Source organism: Silene latifolia, chromosome 11, assembly GCF_048544455.1.
Source record: "Silene latifolia isolate original U9 population chromosome 11, ASM4854445v1, whole genome shotgun sequence".
Lineage (NCBI taxonomy): Eukaryota > Viridiplantae > Streptophyta > Magnoliopsida > Caryophyllales > Caryophyllaceae > Silene > Silene latifolia.
In genome coordinates, this window is record NC_133536.1 from 183,751,018 (window position 1) to 183,773,154 (window position 22,137).

General features: G+C 36.6%; 2 protein-coding genes across 3 annotated transcripts; both read left to right on the plus strand.

Annotated features, from left to right (window-relative positions):
* Window positions 1-505: 505 nt before the first annotated feature.
* On the plus strand, window positions 506-8,310 carry LOC141612139 (phosphatidylinositol N-acetylglucosaminyltransferase subunit A). 2 transcript variants are annotated; one of them, XM_074430856.1, is made up of 9 exons: window positions 506-650; window positions 4,029-4,157; window positions 4,796-5,368; window positions 5,546-5,700; window positions 5,982-6,072; window positions 6,451-6,567; window positions 6,650-6,753; window positions 7,834-7,924; window positions 8,042-8,310. In XM_074430856.1, exons 2-9 carry the CDS (start codon window positions 4,038-4,040, stop codon window positions 8,126-8,128), a joined length of 1,338 nt encoding a protein of 445 aa, XP_074286957.1. In that variant the 5' UTR covers window positions 506-650; window positions 4,029-4,037; the 3' UTR covers window positions 8,129-8,310. The 2 variants fall into 2 exon arrangements, with proteins under 2 accessions (XP_074286957.1, XP_074286956.1); XM_074430855.1 differs by lacking the exon at window positions 506-650 and adding an exon at window positions 2,410-2,547.
* Window positions 8,311-9,729: 1,419 nt separating this feature from the next.
* LOC141612138 (amino acid permease 1-like) lies at window positions 9,730-14,086 on the plus strand. The gene is made up of 7 exons (XM_074430854.1): window positions 9,730-9,952; window positions 10,822-11,055; window positions 11,710-11,803; window positions 12,027-12,244; window positions 12,351-12,490; window positions 12,718-12,945; window positions 13,390-14,086. The coding sequence occupies exons 1-7, from the start codon at window positions 9,850-9,852 to the stop codon at window positions 13,813-13,815; spliced, it is 1,443 nt and encodes a 480-aa protein (XP_074286955.1). The 5' UTR covers window positions 9,730-9,849; the 3' UTR covers window positions 13,816-14,086.
* The last annotated feature ends 8,051 nt before the right edge of the window (window positions 14,087-22,137 follow it).

Here is a 22,137-nt window from a genome sequence, read left to right on the forward strand (position 1 = left end):
TCTCAGGTACCCTTGAAACCCTAACCCCCAAATCCATGTTATTTATTGTGTGAACCTATTGGGGTGCTGGATGCTGCGATTAAGGATTTGGGCTCAATAACGATGTGAAGTTGGGTTTCTGAGTTTGAATAAGACTGAGTTAGAGGGTGGTTTGAAGAGGATTTGGGCGAAATTTTCTCGATTTAATTAGATCGATTTTGATTCGGAATCTGAAAATAATAAGGGTAGTTTGGTCATTACAAATAATTAAAAGTCGATAAAACGTAAGTGAGACGATAAATAAGAAAAACGGTCAATATAATGCCATGTAAGCAGCCATGTAGGCATAAGGCGTGCCATGGTAGCACTTAACGGCCAAAACAAACGGAGTAGCCAAGTTTAGTCACGGATGGGAGTCATTAATTAAGTTTAAGGATACAATTAGTAATCTCTGATACGCGAGGGTACAGTTGGGAAAAGTGAAAACTACGGGGGTACAGATGGGAAAAACCCAAAAAAAAAAAGAAAATCGAACCCCAGACCTTAAACACAAGTACAAGAAATTTGACAGTGTTACGTTTTATAAACTCGCAATTTTCCCCCACTACTTCAAGCCACTCCTGTATTACTCTTCCTGACTTTGAAGTCTGGGTTGCCGGACGCGGACGTAGGTAATCAGGTGCGGAACTGGGCTGGGGCTTCTTGGGCTGAAGCCCGAGATACTTTCCAGGAAAAAAAAAAAACACAAACACGAATATAGTTTAGAACTCGAATATAGTTTAGGGTTATTTAACGAGAATACTCCAAACTATCAATGATCTTCTCAAATTACTCTAAACTTCATTTAGTCTCAAAATAAACTACACTATTAATAATCTCTTCTCATAATAAACTTGGTCATTTTGTGACTTGTTATCTCGGGTAAAAATTGACGTGGTAAAGCTTTTATTAAAATAATAATAATAGTAATAATACATCCCTCCTCTAATTTTTAACACAGCTATTTCCGTCCACCAGAGTACCAGACAACCATAGCATAACAATCGTCTACCTTTAAATCATCCTCCCTCACCACGTTAAACCTTTGACCTCCACAAGCAAGTTAATCTGCCACCACCTGCAACCTTCGACCCCAACCACTAGCCACAACTCTCAACCTTCAACCCAAACCATCTGCAACCATGGGAATGCTCGTTTGGACTCGTGACGGTTTTGGGCAATCATGGAAATGCTCGATTTGACAGAGATAGTGGCCGAATTGGGTGGCTATGGTTGTTGCGAGATTTTTGAATTGGTGGATTACTTGCTTTTGGGTTGTAGCTCGTGGTTGCCATGGACACAGATGACGGTTCGTGGGTAAGTGCGACTTGTGGTTGTGCAGATTTGATGTGCTCCCCAGACGTGGACGAGTAGATTGAGCATGTGGTGATAAAGGTGTCGCAGAGGCGGGTTTTATGGCGGCGAATGGATGATGAATGGGAAAGGACGTGAGTATGGATGTCGGCGGTTGTTGTGGCCGCTTTGAGGGTGAGAATGACGAGGTGCAGGTGCAGGTGGAGGTGGGGGAAGGGGTGCATGTTGGGGCGGGTGAGGTTATCGATTTTCTGGGGAGGCTGGGTTTTTTTGGGGGTGTGGTTTATTTGTGTTATTAGTATTATACTCCCTCCTATTCTCTATGTTCTTCCACAATTGGTTTTGGGTAGAATTTAGTGGGAGTATGATATGTGGATGTAAATGAAAGTAAAAGAGAGAATGTGGGGTCATAAGATATTGTAACCACAAAAGATTGACAAATAAGGAAAGTGGAAGATCTTAATGAATTTGCCGTTTTAGGAAATGTGGAAGATGTTAGAGAATATGAGGGAGTAATTAGTAGTAAATAACTTTATTATTAAGAAAAATAGAAATTAAAATTGAATGACCTGTTAGTCAGGTAGACGGTCATCCGAGTCTATTTTAAGAAGAGGATACTTAAAGTTAGATTTATTTTGAGTTAAAATGTAGTTTGAAGTATTACGAGAAGACCACCTATAGTTTAGAGTATTTATGTTAAATAATCCTATAGTTTATTATACATTTGTAAAAAAAAAAAAAAAAAAAAAAAAAAAAAAAAATAAAAAAAATGGAGATATTTGAAGTAGGGCCATGTGAAAGCTCATACAAAATGGGGTATGAAATAGGCCAGAGATTTTCATCCTTAATACAGAACAGATTGGCAGCTGACCTTCTACTTCAAAACCAGCTTCGGCCTTTTGCAAAAACCAGGCTCGGCAGCCGGCTTATCAGCTCACTTTCTGATAATAACCACAACATTTTCCCACGGTATTGGGACGAGCTTGTAGGGGTGGCTGACGGGAGTGGCGTGCCTATTCTTGATGTATCAAATATTTTCTTCTTCTATTCTTGACGACCACACGTGACACGTGACAACTCCAAAGTCCAAACCTCACATTATTTTTCTAATTCCGATCGAAGTCAGTCTTGACGGCGCCGATTCTGATTCCGACCGACCATCAGTCCACCATTGACGTCGCCGGTACTGATTCCGACCACCATCGAGTCGTTGTGGTAATTTCTACTCAAATTGTTCATTATTTTTCTTTTGTAATTCAATTATACATTTATACCTTTTTACTTCTCAAATCCTCAATGAATTTCCCAAAATCAAATTAGACATAATATATCACATGAATATGAATCCATGATTTTATGTACTGCAATTAAATTGTTGAATTGTTGGGATTTGGGAACGGGATCATGAGATGACCGGAATCCGGATGCTATATAAAATTATAATGTTGCAGCCTTCATTGATGATTGGTGACTTAAACACTTGTAGCTTTCATTCATTTATTCAATTTATTCTATTATGAATTGGTAATTGGTTGTAGTTCATTATTGATTGATTAGGGTTTAGGATTAGATAACTGAGATTTTGAGTTGCAGTTTTGGACAGTAGTTTTAAGAGGAGGAATGGCGAATGGTCACAGCTAATACACTAATACGACAAAACTACACTAATACGGCAAAACTGCAAATGGTCGGTAGTACAAAAGAGGATCAGAGGAAGGGGTTTCTCCTCAGTACTCAGTAATCAGTAGGCAGTGGTTTCAGAAAATTGAATACTCTATTACCGTCTTAGATATCAGTAGTGGATTCTTCATTTGTTTTATACAACTTTACATATTTATACAACTTTACATATTTAATTGTTTGATTCAATATAAAATTTAGGGCGTGTGTGCGCCCATGTTTTTTTTGGCTCCTAACGTATACGACTAGTTAAAATTCTATATAAAATATAAAATTTTATAATTTTAATTTTAGCCCGGGGTACTTGCGATTCCTGGTGATGACTCATTCGTATGGAAATCGTTTTGGGGTTAGATATATGACAAATGGTTTAAAGGTTTATTATGTTCCATGGAAACCTTTGTTCATGCAAAGTGTGTTGCCCACATTCTCCGGTACGCTTCCAATTACAAGAACTATTCTTGTTCGAGAGAAGATATCTTTGGTTCCTGGACATCAAGCCTTCTCAACCCTATGCCACGAAGCTTTGATGCATGCTCGTACTATGGGCTACAAAGTTGTGTTTACTGATCACTCGTTGTATGGTTTTGCGGATATCGGTAGTGTCCATATGAACAAAGTTCTACATATTCAATAAAATTCATCGTCTTTGTTTTGGTGAAATTAGGAAATGAATATGTCGAAATTGCTTGCTAATAACACATAAACTTCCATGGCAACCACATTGTAACTTTGCGACATATTCAATGAAATAGCCCCTTTGTCCTCATTTTTTTTTGTGGGAAGCAATCGCATCAGTTGCAATTAGCTAAACGTCCTGGGTTCAGCTCTACCCACAAGAATCAGCGAATCACTTCTCAAGTGTAGTGCAATCATGGGTTGTTTAATGTTATCTTTTATATCCCAAATCTGTATTTTTACTTTCCACTCTAGTTTTTATCAGGTTAACTCAAATTTCAGCATGTGCTCTTAAATGCTTATATTTTATAATGTTGATTAATTGTGATTCTTTTTAGGGTTGCTGAATGGGGAAGACAAAGAAGTTACGCATATTGATGGTGTCCGATTTTTTCTACCCAAACTTTGGGGGTGTGGAAAGCCACATTTATTATCTATCACAGTGTTTGATTAAGCTTGGTCACAAGGTAATTTATTGAATGACTTGTTCCACCTTCTTGTGCATTATATCCACTGTATGTGACTTTGCTTAATGTGCTTGCTGGCTGTTAAGAACACACGCGGAGACTGAAATTTCAATTTATTAGGATTGTGAAAGATGTTTTTCAATTTTCAATGAAGTCTAAGATACATTATTCTTTGGTTCTAGATTATGATTAAATTAAAGAAAATAAATCACTAAACTCTCCGTGCTTCTTTCTATTGTGACGTAATTGTCACTTGTTGCAATTTTCATTTTGGGTCATCAGGTTACAACTACTCCATGTTAACTAACACAGGGTAAAATAATCTGGAACTGAAGTAGTAGTGGTTTCGGTGCTCTATGTTCACTGTAGATCACTAACTTTGCAATCTAGGATCACATTTCACACATCAGTGACTTTTTTTTTTTTTACTTTTTAATTATCGTGCTGTGAATGAGTAATTTTGTACTATCTGCTCTAGATTCCTTTTGTACTATCTAGAGAGGAACTGATGGTCTATTTCCCAGTTGCTTTTGTGCAAGTGATCGTGCTTGTTACTTTGATTTTGCGGATTTTTTTTGTCATACTATTATGTGAGAAAGATTTTATGATTTATTTTTTGAATTGTATGTCAACTATAGGTTGTAGTGATGACTCATTCGTATGGAAATCGTTCTGGGGTTAGATATATGACAAATGGTTTAAAGGTTTATTATGTTCCATGGAAACCTTTGTTCATGCAAAGTGTGTTGCCCACATTCTCCGGTACGCTTCCAATTACAAGAACTATTCTTGTTCGAGAGAAGATATCTTTGGTTCATGGACATCAAGCCTTCTCAACCCTATGCCACGAAGCTTTGATGCATGCTCGTACTATGGGCTACAAAGTTGTGTTTACTGATCACTCGTTGTATGGTTTTGCGGATATCGGTAGTGTCCATATGAACAAAGTTCTACAATTTACCTTAGCTGATGCAACTCGAGCAATTTGTGTTTCCCATACAAGCAAGGAAAATACCGTGCTAAGGTCGGGTATTCCTGCTGAAAAGGTGTATGTGGTTCCGAATGCTGTTGATACAGCTATGTTCAAACCAGCACCTGAACGCCTGTCAAGGGACCAAGTTGTTATCGTTGTTATAAGTAGACTGGTATACCGAAAGGGTGCTGATTTGTTGGTGGAAGTCATTCCTGAAATTTGTCGCCTACACCCCAATGTAAGTGATCTCTATTTTCATAGAACTTATAACTCATCTCAACTCTTCATGGCGTTGGACTTTTAGCTTTCAAATTTCATTGGGGTGCATAGTTATTCGCTTGACTTATATTTTGAGTTCTTAACATTTGACATAAAAATTGAAATTATTTGATCTCTGCTAGAACTTGTTCTTAAGGTTCGTTTTATCATTGGAGGGGATGGCCCTAAACGAGTGCGGTTGGAAGAGATGAGAGAAAAGCATTCACTTCAAGACAGAGTTTCCATGTTGGGAGCTGTTCCTCATGCTCAAGTACGATCTGTTCTTGTATCAGGACACATCTTCTTAAACAGGTAGTTTTATTTCTTTTGTTCACATGGAATTAAAGAGAGGTATCGTATGGAAAGCAAGAGGTTAAGCAATGACTTTTTTTTTTTGTTTTTTTTTGTTTTTATCTCGCACCTTCCATAAGAAGGTTCATGTTAGTCAATCCGAATTCAAGAACTAAGGCTTTGTTGTTGTGGGGTTTGCTATTTAACCTTTCGCTGTCATCCCTTGTCAACAAATACTCACTACCACCTCAGAGGCTCTGATTTGCTAACCATCATATATCTTCATTTTGGAAATTGGGCAGTTCTTTGACAGAAGCATTTTGCATTGCTATACTGGAAGCAGCTAGCTGTGGCTTATTAACAGTTAGCACTCGAGTAGGTGGTGTACCGGAGGTAAGAAAATATAATTTCACTAGCATGGCAACACAGATATAGTTGTTTTTGTTAATAGTTTCATGTGTACAATCTTGATCTTTATTTCTTGATTGGTTTATATTTTTATTTTTGTTTTTCTATTAAAGACTACCTTTCTTTTACATCATTTTGTGATAGACTACCTTTTGTTTTGTTTTTGGTTTTTTGCCACCTTTTGTTTTTAAGTTTTGTGAAGAACTACCAAGCTATGAAATCCGAGCACTTTGGTTAAATTTCCGGCTTCATCCCATAGACTAAATTGTCTGTCTTTTGTTTACACTATATTTTAATTATTAAGTAGCTGTCTTCCCATAATGCATATTTAATTTGATTATTAAGTACCTTGTTTAATTTTAGGTTCTACCAGATGACATGGTTGTGTTAGCAGCACCTGATCCCCGCGATATGATACAAGCTGTTGGAAAGGCAATAACCATGCTTCCTAACATTGACCCTGAAGCTATGCACCTTCGAGTAAGGTTATCTGTATTTATTAATCAATATTTCTGCAGTCTTTTTTTTTCACTGCTTATGTCATCACACCCTATTTCTGTAGATGAAAAAGCTTTATAGCTGGCATGATGTTGCGATGAGAACAGAGATCGTCTATGAGTGGGCGCTGCAATGTGCTGATCAGAGTCTTCTCGAACGCCTTTCAAGGTAATGCTTGATAATGCTTATTGCAGGAAACAGCGTTGTCTGAAATTTTGAAGACACAGCGACTTGCGATGATTTTGCTGCCTTTGTTTTCAATACAACAACATTACCCCAGCGCCTCAATGGCTCCCGCAAATTGCGGGGTAAGGGGGGGTCGGATGTACGCAGCCTTACCCTTGTGTTAGCAACACAAAGAGGCTGTTTCCGAATGACCCAAGATGAAAATTGCGTCGAGAACTGCATCGAAGGACCACTACTTCACAAGAGAAAGAAGCGCAGCCACTTTAGTGAGGCCATTTTGCTTCCTTTGTTTTCAATCTAACAAATAATAGTTTTTAGTCCGCGGCTTTAATTACTGTGAAGAAAACTAGAAAAATAACATTACATCTCTGTCATTTGGATAAGTGCTGTTGTCGGAAGTTCTGGTTCATTAAATAAGCTGTCAGCTGCTGTATGCATGCCTCTTCCCATAGACAAGTTTTAGTCGTAGTTCTGTTGCTGTTGCTTGAAAAAAATCAATGATTTACCTCAAATTTTAGGCAGTCCTAATATCTGCGACTTTTGTCCTATGTGCTCATGTTCCTTGAATATCTTAGTACGGGAAGTAAAAGATTGATTAATTCTATTGAGTATTGGGTAGTATTGCATGTAGTTCCACAAGCATTTCCAAGTTCTTACGTAGAATAACAGTGCCTCAATGGTGGGGGATGGGGGTGAGTGGGGTGGAGGCGGGAGGTGTAGTGGACAAATTCAACATTACCCGTGCTAAAGACATAGAGAGGTTTTCAGACCCATAATGAAGCTTGTGTTTAAAATTGCATCTTATACACTTCAGGAGGTAAAAGCCTACAGTGTCTAGTGAGCCATTGCTTCATCAAATTCCGTAAGTTAAGATATACTGGATCATTGGACTCAATGGAAATGGAAACCAGTTGTCAACACAGACCTAAACTCAAAACATTGCATCCTGTGGCCGGGAATTAATGCGAAAAAGAAGTATTATTGTTTCTTCTCGGCATACTAAGGTCCAAAATTTTCTAAAATCTTGGTTATTCCTGAGGATGATTAATTAGTTGTGTGTAGGTACCTTGCATGCGGCGCATGGGCAGGCAAGCTTTTTTGCTTGGTTATGATTGTCAATTATCTGTTCTGGTGCTTGTTGCGGCTTTGGCAGGTATTCATCCACCCTTTTACATCTACATATATTGTTTTGATTTATGTTATTAGTTTACTCTCATTCGACTTGACCGCTCTTCCTATCATTCAACCATTTCTTCGTGTCTTTGGTTAGCCTGAAGAGGAGATCGAGGAGGTACCTGATTTTGCGTTACCTCATCTTCAGCCTGAAGATGTTAATAGCTACCAAAGAACGACTTAACATAGATTCTATATACACACACTCCCCATTGTTTCCCATTTCGGTTGTGGTTTTCATGCTATTATGATGATTTTCGATAATTCAATGTTAATATTGATATCCGATATTCAAAGGACACATGAAGTGAATGTTCGGAAATTTTTGTATGCAAAATCAAATGTCAATTTTTTTTGCCTCGTAAAGTGAGCCACAAGGATAGTTTTGTCCATTTTGTTACGGTGTTTATAATTAGGGGAATTTGATTTGTATAAGGAAAGAAGGGAAGACAATAAAAGGGGTAAAAAAGAGCAAAGGAAATGAATTCCCTTTGATGTACGATTGCTGCTGGTTGTCGCGTGAGGGTAGCCTGGTGGTGTTTATGGTGGTACTCAATTGGATGAGGGGTGAGGTAGGAAAATGAAATTTCATACTTGAAATAGAATGATTTGGGATATGGAAAGGAAATGAAAATAATGAAACAAACAACAAAAGAAACACGGGAGTTAAGAATCCTTTTTTTTTTTTTTTAAAATTTATTTATTTATTTATTTATTGAAAACCCCTAATCAAACGCAACCTTGTAGTCCTAGAGCTTATTGGGCGTCTTCAATGGTGATGTTTTTGTGTGTTAATATAATCATGGCTTAAAGCTAATACTTGTGATGTTCGGCCATATTTTCTTTTTTAATATGGATCAATTGATGAAAACATCCTTTAATGTTACACTTTTTAAAACTTAACACCTTATGAATTTTTTTTTTTTTTTTTTTTTAATATGGATCAATTGATGACAATATCCTTTAATGTTGCACTTTTTAAAACTTAACACCTTATGAAAAGTTTTTTAAAACTTAATACCTTAATGTGCATTTCATTCACATTTTGGTACCTTAAGTGGATTTAAGCAAAAAAAATGGAATATTCCGGCCATTTTTTAAAGACATACAACGTATTTATGATGCACTATGTTCACATTTTCAACCTTTTCCCTTTCCTCATATAACTACAAGTCACGGTTGATTCAATCTCGGCAGTATTTTACATTTTTTTTAAAAACATGACGACGTATTTATGAATGCATCATGTTAGACCTTATGGTAAAATGTGTAATTATCAGTCATCTTATAAATCATTATAATCGTCATTCTTAATGACCGGATTATCCTTCCACTTCCATGACCTTTCGTGATTTCTCCCAGCTGAAATTAATTATTCTAGAAAAAATTAACTCCATTCCAAACAAACTCGAATAATTATGTTACGGTTGAAGTCCGATATCACGATCCGAAATTCGGTTGTTATACTTGTACACCATACCAAAGTGAAGATCAAATCTGTTGTAATATTGTATCCCATAATTAATTCCGTTACAACAAAATCAAATTGAGAATCTACCTTAAAACATTAACAACACACTAAAATACGTTTGGGAGAAACACACGAGGCGAAGGGAGTCTTAAATACTCTTTTGAGCATTTAACGTGAGTGCGTGAATGAGAAACAGAGCATTTTCCTGGCTCTTTTTGTCACACTTTTCTCTATACAATTTCAGTTACCTACATACACGCATATATTTTTGTCTTTTACTTCTAAATTATACACTCCTACAGCACAGGGTCATTGGTATACCATTTTACTACTATTTTTTTGGGTTGAATATGTCATTGCTTGATGCTGAGAATTAGGAGAATTTGGAAGTACCAAATTTTAAAATAAAAATACAAATAATCATTAAAAAAAAAATGAGTGGAACCAGAAGAGATGAAGAATTGGAGAATGGTGTTGGTGTATTGGCTATCGAGCACGATAGTGAGTTCGACGATGATGGCAAACCCAAAAGAACTGGTACGGACCCGCTACTCTTTTTCTTCTTTTGTGTTTTACGGAGTATTACATTACACGCATCCAATGCATTGTTTTTTTTTGCATGGTTTGTCACTTTCGATTTAGTCCGAATTCAAGCCACCGAATATTCTCATGCTCGATTTTGAGACTCTTGTCATTTGGTCGAGTGTAGTTAATCAGTATTAAGATTATACATCCTCTTGTATATATATGTAATTGATTAGTTATAATAATAATAATAATAATAATAATATGCCTGCAATATTTACTGAAATTGTTACAGTAAAGTAGTAGCCATCTTCCCTGACGTTTGAATCCCATGTTTCCATTAAGCGAACTGACGTACTAATTGAGGGAGTTAGTCTGGTTACAGGCCGTCTTAAACTTACTGTTACAAATTGTTGGCGGCCAATGCATAGGCCGTAAATGATACTTGGATAATTATCGAATTGTGCGAGAATGTGCTTTTGTTTAAGAGTTTTCGATTCTTGTATTCACCTTGGATTTCACGAAATCTCTCCTGGATAAGACAATCACTTCTCTCTCGTTCTAGGCAAAAAGAATCGAGAGACATCAAATGTATTGTGTTTGTTTGGCTTTTCAAAGTCTGAAATTATAAGAAAAATCTATCTTATACGAGTATATAGAATCCTTAAATGGGCACATAAGATAACACAACGGACGAACTGTTGATTACCAAACATATTCAATTTCTTCTATTGGCACAAAATATACTTGTCTAAACATATGTAGATATCCATAAAATATGTCAACCTGTTTCTGTTATTTGCAACCATTAATAATAATCAGCTAATTACAAAACATTCTCAATTTCTCGTTCTGAATTCGGTGGAATGCTAATATTACAGGGACAGTATGGACTGCAAGTGCACACATAATTACAGCCATTATCGGATCAGGAGTCCTGTCATTAGCATGGGCCACAGCCCAACTGGGATGGATCGGTGGGGTTCCAACCCTTGTAGTTTTTTCAGGCATCACCCTTTTCACTTCAAACCTCCTCGCTGATTGTTACCGGTCACCTGATCCTGTCACCGGCAAGAGAAATTACACATACATGGAGGAAGTCCAGGCCACTTTAGGTACACATACATTGTAACATCAGTTTTCATGAAATGTGATGTGTTAGCATTGCGCAGTTTTCAGTGGATAATGTACAGAAATTGCCAGCATGTGACCTTAATAGTCAATTTTCAGTAAGTGAGAACTTGCAGTTTGGCGGGGCAAGTCATATTGGCTGTGGGTCAACATTATCATTTGGGCTGAGTAGGGTTTGATAAGGGTTGTCGGGATGAGTTAGGATTTGCTCAGTTCGGTAATGGGTCGGGTTATTAAGGGACATTTCATCTAGTTGTCTGAAGTTTGGCTGTTATTTGATTCTAGGCCTCTGGGGCTATAGTTGGGTCAGATTATTTTCTGCGCTGTGAAGTTGTCTCAGCCTTACCTGGGAAAGTTAGGAGAGGTGATACGTATGACTTGAATTCAAACCGTTCCAGCATCAAATTGCCCTTGTGAGTCGTGACTCCCTTTAACAAATTCAGCATTATGTTAAAACATGTCGCGTACTCAATCGCATCACAGGTCTTCTCGAGTTTGGTCATTTCAGGGTAGGGCTAGGAAACGGGTAGAATGGTTTTAGCTCACCAAATTTCTCCCCTCTTAATGGAACGGGTTATATTTTGTCAACTGTAGAGTCAGTAATCGCTTTGACTGATTGGAACTTTAAAATAATGCAGGTAGATTCAATTGCCTTGCTTGTGGAATTGTGCAGTATGTCAACCTTTCCGGAATGGTAATTGGATACACAATCACTGCATCAATTAGCATGGTGTAAGATCCAAATTCTATACTGAGCTTCATTTAGCGTCTACTTATTTGCAAGATAACACCACTGCTAATCTAATCAATTAACGTAATACTACGAGACAGTATTATATGTGAAACCAACCCATGAACTGTGTAATTGTATGACCTTTGTACGAGTATTTGGTTTACTCTTAGATGTGACACTGCTAACCAACTAATGTTTGTTGGGCGATTGAAACTATTTCAGGGCAATCCGTAAGTCCAACTGCTTCCACAGCAAAGGACATGCTGCTTCATGCATGTTTAGCAACAATCCTTACATGATTGGACTTGGAATTTTTGAGATTTTCTTGTCTCAAATTCCAAACTTTCATAAGCTGACGTTTTTATCAACCATTGCTGCAATTATGTCTTTTGGGTATGCTTCAATTGGTATAGGACTCTCCCTTGCCCAAATCATTGCAGGTAATAGATTGTTAATTTCCTAATCATGACTTGTCACGGTCACTTTTCAATTTTTTCCTGGTTTTCTGTGAAATTTACCCGAGATATCGACCAACGAGTCGTGCAGGAAAAGGAGGCAAGACTACCTTAACAGGGGTTGAGATAGGCGTGGATATAACCCCGGCTGATAAGTTATGGACGACATTCCGAGCCCTTGGAGATATCGCATTTACCTACAGTTTTTCTGCAGTCCTTGTTGAGATACAAGTAACTTTCTGCAATATTATCTAAAATATTTCACAATATGGATATAAAAACAAATTATTAATTTAATTAAGTGATTCAGTAGAGTAGATACGCATTTGACCTGCTATGGTAATAGACTGTCTTGAAGCGCACCTACCATATAAAAAAAAATGGTCAAATTCATTGGTGTCGATGAAAGTGGAATTCAATCGGTAACTAATGATTTAAGTATTGAATCATAACTTCAGGATACACTAAAGTCGCCACCAGCAGAGAATGTAGTGATGAAGAAGGCTAATAGAACAGCAGTGTTAACAACCACTGTGTTCTACATGTCGTGTGGCTGCTTAGGCTATGCTGCTTTTGGTAATAAAGCCCCCGGTAACATGTTAACTGGCTTCGGGTTTTACGAGCCTTTCTGGTTGATAGATTTGGCCAACCTCTTCATTGTTATTCACATTGTTGGAGCATATCAGGTATGGCAACCCATTCATTCCTTTAAATTTTCCACAACAATTTCCACTTGAATCTATGTGAGTTCTCCCTGTATGGGTTTTAGAAGGTCAGTTTTCATGATGTCGAGTTTCGAACTATGTCCACTCATGTCATGAGTTGATCTGGCAAACTGGTCATTCGGGTCATGTTACATTAGGTGTGGTATGCTTCGAGCTTGTTATTATTTTAGGTCATTTATAGGTAAGGATCACATCATATCCATTAGATCTCAAGTTTTGGAGAAAAAGCAAGTTGTTCTGTTTGTATACATGTCGAGTCAATTCGGGGCCGATCATCTTTGTCGGGTCTAATATGAGTACCACATTTGAGTGAGACAGTGACTTCACTAGTTAAGCTAGTTGGCAGTCTTGGCACGTGCTTGAAGTTTTCCTCTAACTATGCCTTTTATATCAATGATTGGGCAGTTATTTACTCAACCAGTATATAGCAAGATCGAGTCTTGGGCCATTGATACGTGGCCAAACTCGATGTTCATCAAGGGCGAGCAGCCAATACAAATAGGACAGAAAACCGTGTTCAGCTTGAATGGACTGAGGCTCATTGGAAGAACCTTGTTTGTAATAATAGCAACCATATTAGCCATGGCAATGCCATTCTTTAACGAGATACTTGCATTACTGGGATCCATGACGTTCTGGCCATTGACCGTGTATTTTCCGGTAGAGATGTACATTGCAAACACCAATATCCGGAGGTGGAGTAGGAAGTGGCTTATGCTGCAGCTACTTAGTTTTGTTTGCTTTTTGGTGTCCTTGGTTGCAGCTTGTGGGTCCATTCAAGGAGTTAGCTCCGCTCTTCGCACCACCAAACCCTTCCGGTTCAAAGTATGATGAGTTAGCATTCTATAAAATTTCTGTAATTTAAATGTTGTTTATATTCTGATTGTGTTGACAATAGAGTAATAGACATTGCGAACAGGTCATTCGGGTATCTGACACACTTCGTGTTAGGTCGGTTTATTTTAGGTCTCAGGTTTGTTTTGGGTGATGTTGCCGATCAATTTCAGTATGGAGTAGTTCAGTCTGGGTGAATTTGGAAAGGGTTATTCGGGTCTAAGTTGGATTATTTTGGATCATGAATGTTTATTATGGTGTTTAGCGATTCTGAGGTAGATGATACATCTTCGGCTTCCAAATTAGCATTTTGCGTCCTCTCCGATTATCTGATTTAATTGACTAAAACTCGCCATCTCGAAGCATTTTGGGGGCATCGGCGTATCGTATCGTAGAGCTTGATTAAAAATGATTCAACTTAAAAATGTTGAAACGAGAGGATTATCATAATAAGCAGGCTTCAAGAGTTGAAGACCACAATCAAATACTTCATTCGCCCCAATCAATAGTTTACAATTACTTTATACAGTACACAAATATTAAAGTAAGGAGAGGGAAATGACTTTTTAATTATTAGAAAAATTAAAAGCAACGTGAAACGAAAAGGAGATGTAATAGTCCTCATTTACATGGGTTAGTTTACTTATATTAAAAAAAAGCGTAAACTATTAACTACTTTTAATATACTTTAAATAAAAAAGTGTAAAATATTGACCGAGACAAGTTCATTCTGTAGGCATAAAGGCACGTCAAACGTGAAAGATGCTTCACAAGTGTAAGTACTGATTGAGCTAATTTAGAATAAGGAAGGGGGCCATGACGGCCGTCCACTATCAGTCCGTGGAATTTGGACCAACAAATGTGGCACTCGAATCTAATCATTTCGAATCATGTTAACCCACATTCATCATCGTATCAAATATTAGAAATATTGTCGCCTATGACAATTTTACACCAAATTAATCTGAATCATTTTACATTCAATTAGTTTCACTATAAACGAATATATCCGTCTAAAGTGAAAAATTGGTCAAATAAGCTATAAGTGGTGACATTTTTGGCCCCACCATGCAACTTGTTGCTTTGTCTTAAAGTAGATGGATAATTAGCCCGTCTATAACTATAGACGGATATCTCTCGTCTATAATGAGAATTTGTGTTTACATTTTACCGAAAGTTTATTTTATTAATTATCTATGTTGTATTGAGTTGTATACTCCGTATATATTACAGAATGCGGAGTACTAGTATTGGTGCCCGGCTACGCTCGGACTACCTCTATTTACCATTAAATTGTATTTTCAGTTAAATAAAACTATTTTAAAGTTGCATAACTTATAAATTTATCTTTAATATATTTTTCTACGTCATATCTTAAAATTACGAAGAAATAATTATGAGACTCCTGCTATTAATATTTTACTTAAATCGATTAGTTAGCTAATTGTTCATATATGTTTTCTTTTGTTGTTAGTATTATTACTTTTATTACATTCGTTATTACTACGGTTACTTTCACTACTCCCACCGTAGTTATTGTTACTTTCACTACTGCAGCATGAATATTGATAATTTCACTACTCCCGTTATTGCTTCTACTTTCACTGCTCTCCATACTAATATAGTTACTTGGACTATTTAAATGAGTGATTACTAACATATTATTATGTACAATTATTTTCATTACTAACATAATTACTAGGGACGTCAGTGGGGCGGGTTTTGGCGGGTCTCGCCCCATACCCGCCCCACTTAGGGGGTGCGGGTAATGATTTGATGGGTCATAGGGTGGGGATGGACTTCAAAAGTGTCATTCGTCGCGGGTCATGGGACGGGTGTGGGTATCACGTGAGACCCGCCCCACACCCGCCCCGCCTCGCATGCCTCCGCTCCGCTTATACCCGCCTTACTCATAAACCTAGACAAATTTGTAATATATAAAAATAAAATTTATAACTTAGATCAAAAGCTTAGACCATTTTTTCATAAATCTAGACAAATTTCATCTACTTCTTAGTTCTTACCCAACCAAATACCCAACAACCTAAATCAAAAAAAAAAAAACGCTAATACTCAAACTATTTTGTGGTTTGAAAAACTTGTGTACTAGTTAATTAAATGTTAGACCATTTTGTGGAAACTTATTTGTATAAGATGTACGAGACTAGTATGTTTTAGATTCAAGATTTATATTTTTAAATATTATTTTGTGAAGAGATAGGTAATTTGGCGGGTCAAAGGATCCCCGCGGGGCGGGGACGAGTTTGAAAAGTTCAACCCGCTGCGGGTCGCGGGGCGGGTGTAGGTAGGCATTATAGTTTGCGGATGCGGGTTACCTCTCCTCCGCACCCACCCCGCCCCATTGACATCCCTAATAATTACTTTTACTATTTAGCCATACAAATTTAAGAGGTTATAAATTTATATAAATATATGCATTAAATTAAATCGAAATAATTATAGAATATTATATCTTTTGGAAATTTAGCTTGATTTATTTACCTTTTAATAGTTTTCAAAATATAACCTACTATATTATATTTGTGTCTATTAAATAATTGTATAATTATATGATGATACTAAAGGAAAATCACCATATTTTTTATATTCTCTAAATTTATACTTCAACCAAAACTATATAATATTTACATTGAAGTCCCTTGGTCGGGTCAATCACACAGTACTATCGATTAAAAACTATATAGTATAATTAAATTGTATAGATTTAGTTAATTACATTGAAGTCCCTTGATTTTTGGAATATATATATATAGTACTAGTATTGGTGCCCGGCTCCGCCCGGGCCACTTTTATTTAACATTAAAATTTATTTTCAATTAAATAAAACTACTTTAAAGTTGCATAACTCATAAATTTATCGAAATAATAAATTATGAGACAAATTCACTACTCCCGCTATTAATATTTTACTTAAATCGATTGGTTAGCTAATTGTTCATATATACTTTCTTTTATTGTTAGTATTGTTACTTTCATTACATTCGTTATTACTACCGTTACTTTCACTACACCCGCCGTAATTATTGTTACGTAATTATTGCTACTTTCACTACAGACTCATTAATATTGATAATTTCACTACTCCTATTGTTACTTCTATTACTTTCGCTACTCCCGCTTGCTGCTAATATTTATACTTTGACTATTCAGATGAATAATTACTATCATATTACTATATCCAATGTTACTACAATTTTTTCCACTACTAACAGAATTACTTTTACTATTTAGGCATGCAATTTTAAGAGACTTATATATTTATATAAATATATTATATATATGTATTAAATCAAATAGAAATAATTATCGAATATAATATTTTTTAGAAATCTAGCTTGATTTATTTACCTTTTAAAAGTTTTCAAAACATAACATACTTCATACTTATATTATATTTGTGTATCTTAAATAATTAATATCTTTATACTAATTAATAATTAATATCTTTATACTAATTAATACCATAAGTAAAATACCATATTCTAGTGTTCTCTAAATTTATACTTCAACCAAAACTATATAATATTTACATAGAAATCCCTTGTTCAGGTCTATCACACGGTGCTATCGATTTAAACTATATAGCATAATTAATCTGTATAGATTTATTTAATTATATTGAAGTCCATTGGTTTCTGGAATATATATATATATATATATATATATATATATATATATAGTATTGAACCAAAATTATATAATATTTACATTGAAATCCCTTGTTCAGGTCTATCACACGGTGCTATCGATTTAAAAACTATATAGTATAATTAATTTGTATAGATTAATTTAACTGTATTGAAATCTCTTGGTTTCTGGAATATATATATATATGTCTTTGATTGCGGTTATTAGTTTATTTTCAATCGTTTTTACACAAGACCAACTCAATTGCTTATCAATGTTGAAAAAAAAGATTGTAAAGAGTAACAATTAAGGACGAGTCATTACTTTTTTTAAATTTTGGAAGTTCTTTCTTTCATTATTAAAAAGTAGGGGTGTTCAAACGATTTGGTCATCGAACCGCTTATTTGAATTAGTTGGAACGCCGTTCTCTTTGGTGGAAAACCTGAACCTGAACCGGTTTCTACCGGTTTTAAAACGGCTTGATTAACGAATTATAAAAGGTTATAAACGGGCCGATTAAACGTTAAAATGTTAAATCGTTCTATATACTTTGTTTTTAATTCTCGCTTAGTTTGTTTTCTAGTGATTTAATTAATTTTTTACACCTTATTATACCCGCTATTAGGCTTCATTGAAAAAAAAACCTTTCGTGTCAACCCCCCCTTTTTTTTTAAATTACGAACAAGAACCAACCCAATTCCATGTCATAGATTATACTGTAGTTTGCTGAGTTGTCAAAGCGGTTCGATTAATCGAACATAGAAAAATGCACGAATTTTCGATATAATTGATTGGTTCGAATTTATAAACACCCTAATTAAAATAAGTTATCTCCAACTTGTCTAAATATCTAGGTGTGCTATCTGTTTACACAAATTCTCATTTGTAACCGGCATATCCGTCGCAAGCTTGCGACGGGTCAAGTAATACCCATGTGAGATAGATAAGACAAAAAAAAAATCTGTTTTATTTTATATTTAACCCGTCGCAAGCTTGTGACGGGTCACGAGATAAATTTGCTGATTTTTTTAAGTCTAATGATCCAAACATGAGCTTTAAAAAAGGTGGTGGAAAGGTAAGGAACTGCTCTTTCGTGCAAGAAGTCCTGTGGGAACTTGCTTTGAAGCTTTAAAGTTCACTTAAAAGGTCTTTATTGAATTATTGGTGCGTAAAAGAGACTAAAGGTGAAGATTAGGTAAAGTTAGATAAGAATATATAAGATTAATAAAATCCGCCTTCTTGTCACTAATTTGTGGTCAAATTTGGTACAATAATTGTACAGTCCGTCTTATTATAGACGGTCACTATTCGTCTATAGTTATAGACGGATGGTAGCCCTCTCACAAAATTAAAGTGGGAGGGCGTACCAAAAAAAAAACAAAATTAAAGTGGGAGGGCAAGTGGCCGGGGTTTTATTTTCCACTCACTTGTATTACCCACTTTCATTTGTGAGAGGGACACTATCTGTCTATAGCTATAGACGGATATTGTCTGTGTATAATGAGAATTTGTGATAATTGTATAAGACGGTCTTATTGGTTTATTTATTATAGCAAATAAATTTTCTTTTTACATAATGTGACCGTGTCATAGTGTAAGACGGTCTTATACAATAATTACTAAAAAATCATAATGCGAGTTATATAAAAATTTGAGATGATTTACATTCATTTTATTTTAAAAAAGTTACTCTCCCAAGTAATTAAGACTTAAGAGGGAAAAGAGGTGAATTAAATACGCCATTTTAAATTCGGTAAATAAATAAAATTTTTGCCAAATGTACTTAATAATTTGTTGAAAGAATTATAAAGTGAATTGCATCCATGTAAATGAATTTATAGTTTTGAAGATGAGTATTGTATTAGCTTTACAAAAGTATTTATAGGTTACAATTCACAAATTCTCATTTGTGATAGAGAAAATCCGTCATGAGCTTGTGACGTGAGACAAAGAGGCAAGTGGGAGGGCAAGTGGGAGAGGGTTGTGGGAGATCACAAGCTTGTGACCGTCACAAGCAAGACGGACTAGTTACAATTAAGGGTGTTCAAAAAGAAGTTCAGGATACATATCCATCCGGTCTCCGAGTCCCAAAAAATATGGTGACCGGTCCAGATCGGTCCACACTCAAGAAACTCAATTTGCCCTTTAAAGTGGAATCGGTCCGATCCAAACCCAAAAAAAACGGACCTAAAGGGTTCTGGTCCGAGTCTCCTTTTAACCGTCCGTCTTCGGTCTTGGAATAAGTGGCTATCTGATCTGCATGATTGTGGTAGTCGAGACATTGTAATTTGTATCATTCATATATGTAAATCATTAACTTGGACTTTAATAAATGTTACTTAATTGTAGTTTTGATTAACTACCTCGGAAAACCGAGATGGTGACACTCCCAATTACTTCGGCCAGTTAAGAGGGGGTAATACTACTCGTTTCTGAGTATAGGGTACTCGGTCGAGTAGGTTACACTCGGCCTAGTGTGTCGTCGGGTGCTTTGAATCATGCTTATGACTTGGTGGCACTCGACCAAGTTTAGGTCACTCGGTCGAGTAGGGTGTACTTGGTCGAGTGTCGTTGGTACTCGACCGAGTACCCGGTCTGATATGAGTTATTGCGCGGTTTTGATTAAAATGATTAGAGGAATATAAATTATGTTTATCAGTTTCTAAAATATTTTTTTCAAAAAAACCTAACTACGTTCTAAACTTCTCTAATCATCTTTATCATTTCTCCAAAGCCAAAGTAGATCGATTGTGAGCGTTTGGATCTCTTGTTTTTGGATCAATTGCGTTAGTAAGTATCTAGTGTTCTTAATCAGTTATTATTGTTATTAAGAGTTTATGTAAGCTCTAATTTGGGTTAATTTGGGGGAAAATGTTGATTATTGATGGATTATGATGTAGTATTGTTTGATTATTATTGTTTTTTTGTTTTGGTGACGATTTCATAGAGGAGCCTTACTAGAGTGTTGATTGTTGATTGTGGAATTTCTAGTCAGGTAGGGTTTCGCTACTCAGTCGTTCTTCTATATGGTTAATTATGAGTTGGTGTGGTGATTTTGCGTTTATCGTTGTTACAGTAACATGGTGGTATTGTTGGTATTGCTAGTATTAATTGTGAAGCCATTGTTGGGAGATGGTCTTCACCCCCATGTTTCCCCCTTGTGGCTCCCGTCACAAGGGGTACGTGCACATTAATGATCTGAGTTCGCTCGTTGCGATGAGCGGGGCTTTAGGTGGCAAGGCTGCGGTCTACCAGTGGCTGGGATGGGTTACCTATTTCGATGGGTAATCTGGCAGGGCTACTCACTACGGTGTGTAGTCGTATCCGGGTTGCAGTTCGGACACTAGCTTTTGGAGTTGGAGGTTGATGACTGTTACAGGACTGGATTGAATTGGTTTTATTTATTGTTGGCTTATGATTGATTGTATAGTTGACTGACCTTGTGTGGTTTTGTGTTGTGGTTTCCTCTCTGTTATGTGTCTGCGGTGATCCATTTGATATTGTCGGTAAATGGTGAGCAGGTAGTCTTATCAGGTTTTGATGATTGCTGAGCTTTGGCTGGGAACCTTGGAGGTAGCGAGTCACCGCTGAGTTTACATAGTTCAGACGGTCTTTAGTTTTAGTTTATATTGTATCAGTAGTTTTGTATCTCTAGTTTTGAGACTCGACTTGTATCAGTAATTCTAAGTTTGTATTAATAAGGTTATATTTGTTCTTCTATTGTCAATTTGATATGAACTTGTAATACCCCGTATTTTATAAATAAATATTTTATATTGTTTCTATGAGTTATGTATGCGACGGAATAATAATAATAATAATAACAAGTTAGTGATGATAATGATAATAATACATAACACGTATACATACGTATTATATACTTCAACCTACCATCTACATATATACTCCACCCACACCACCCACACCACTCATCCTTATCTCATTTCATTTTCCACCACACAAAACTTTAGAGAGAAGGAAGGCAGAAAGAGAGAAAAGAAAAGGGAGAAAAAGGAAGACCGTCTTTTGTCCCACCGCCTCGAGATCGTAAGGTAATACCGTCTTAAACTAGTTTATATATTAATTAAATTACACCGTTGACCCGCCTTGACCTCGACTCTCCTCTGACCGTCTTTGACCTGTCATTTGGCCACCGTTGACCACCCATAATCGGGTTTGACCGAATAGATCTAGAATTTCTTGTTATTGTGTGACCGTCTTAAGACGGATTTTCACCCCACCTTTCGTGGCTGTCTTGAGCTGACCTTAGGTGGGTTGTGTCGAGGGTTGAGAGGAGAGTTGAGTGGTGGTCATGGGTGGTGGAATTGGCGGCGGTAGGTGGTCGAAAATGGGCTCTAAAGTAGGGTGTATGAGTTGTGTGTTTTGATGGTGGTTGTTGAGATTGTTGTGGTTGTTGTTGCTGTTTCTGGTGGTTTAGTCCGGTGTGGGATTGGGTCTGGTGGCGGCTTGGGGTGGTTGTCATGCCGTGACCACCGTGGTGGTGGCAACCCACGGTGGTGGCTACAATGCTGGCGTGTTGGTGGTTTAAAAAGGGATGAGTGTCGTGTGTGTTATGTAGGGCGTGGGTCGTGTGTTGTTGGTGGCTGTGGTCCACCACGGCTGGTGGTGGCGGCCACGGAGGCGATGATTGTTGTGGTTAAGGAGGGAGTA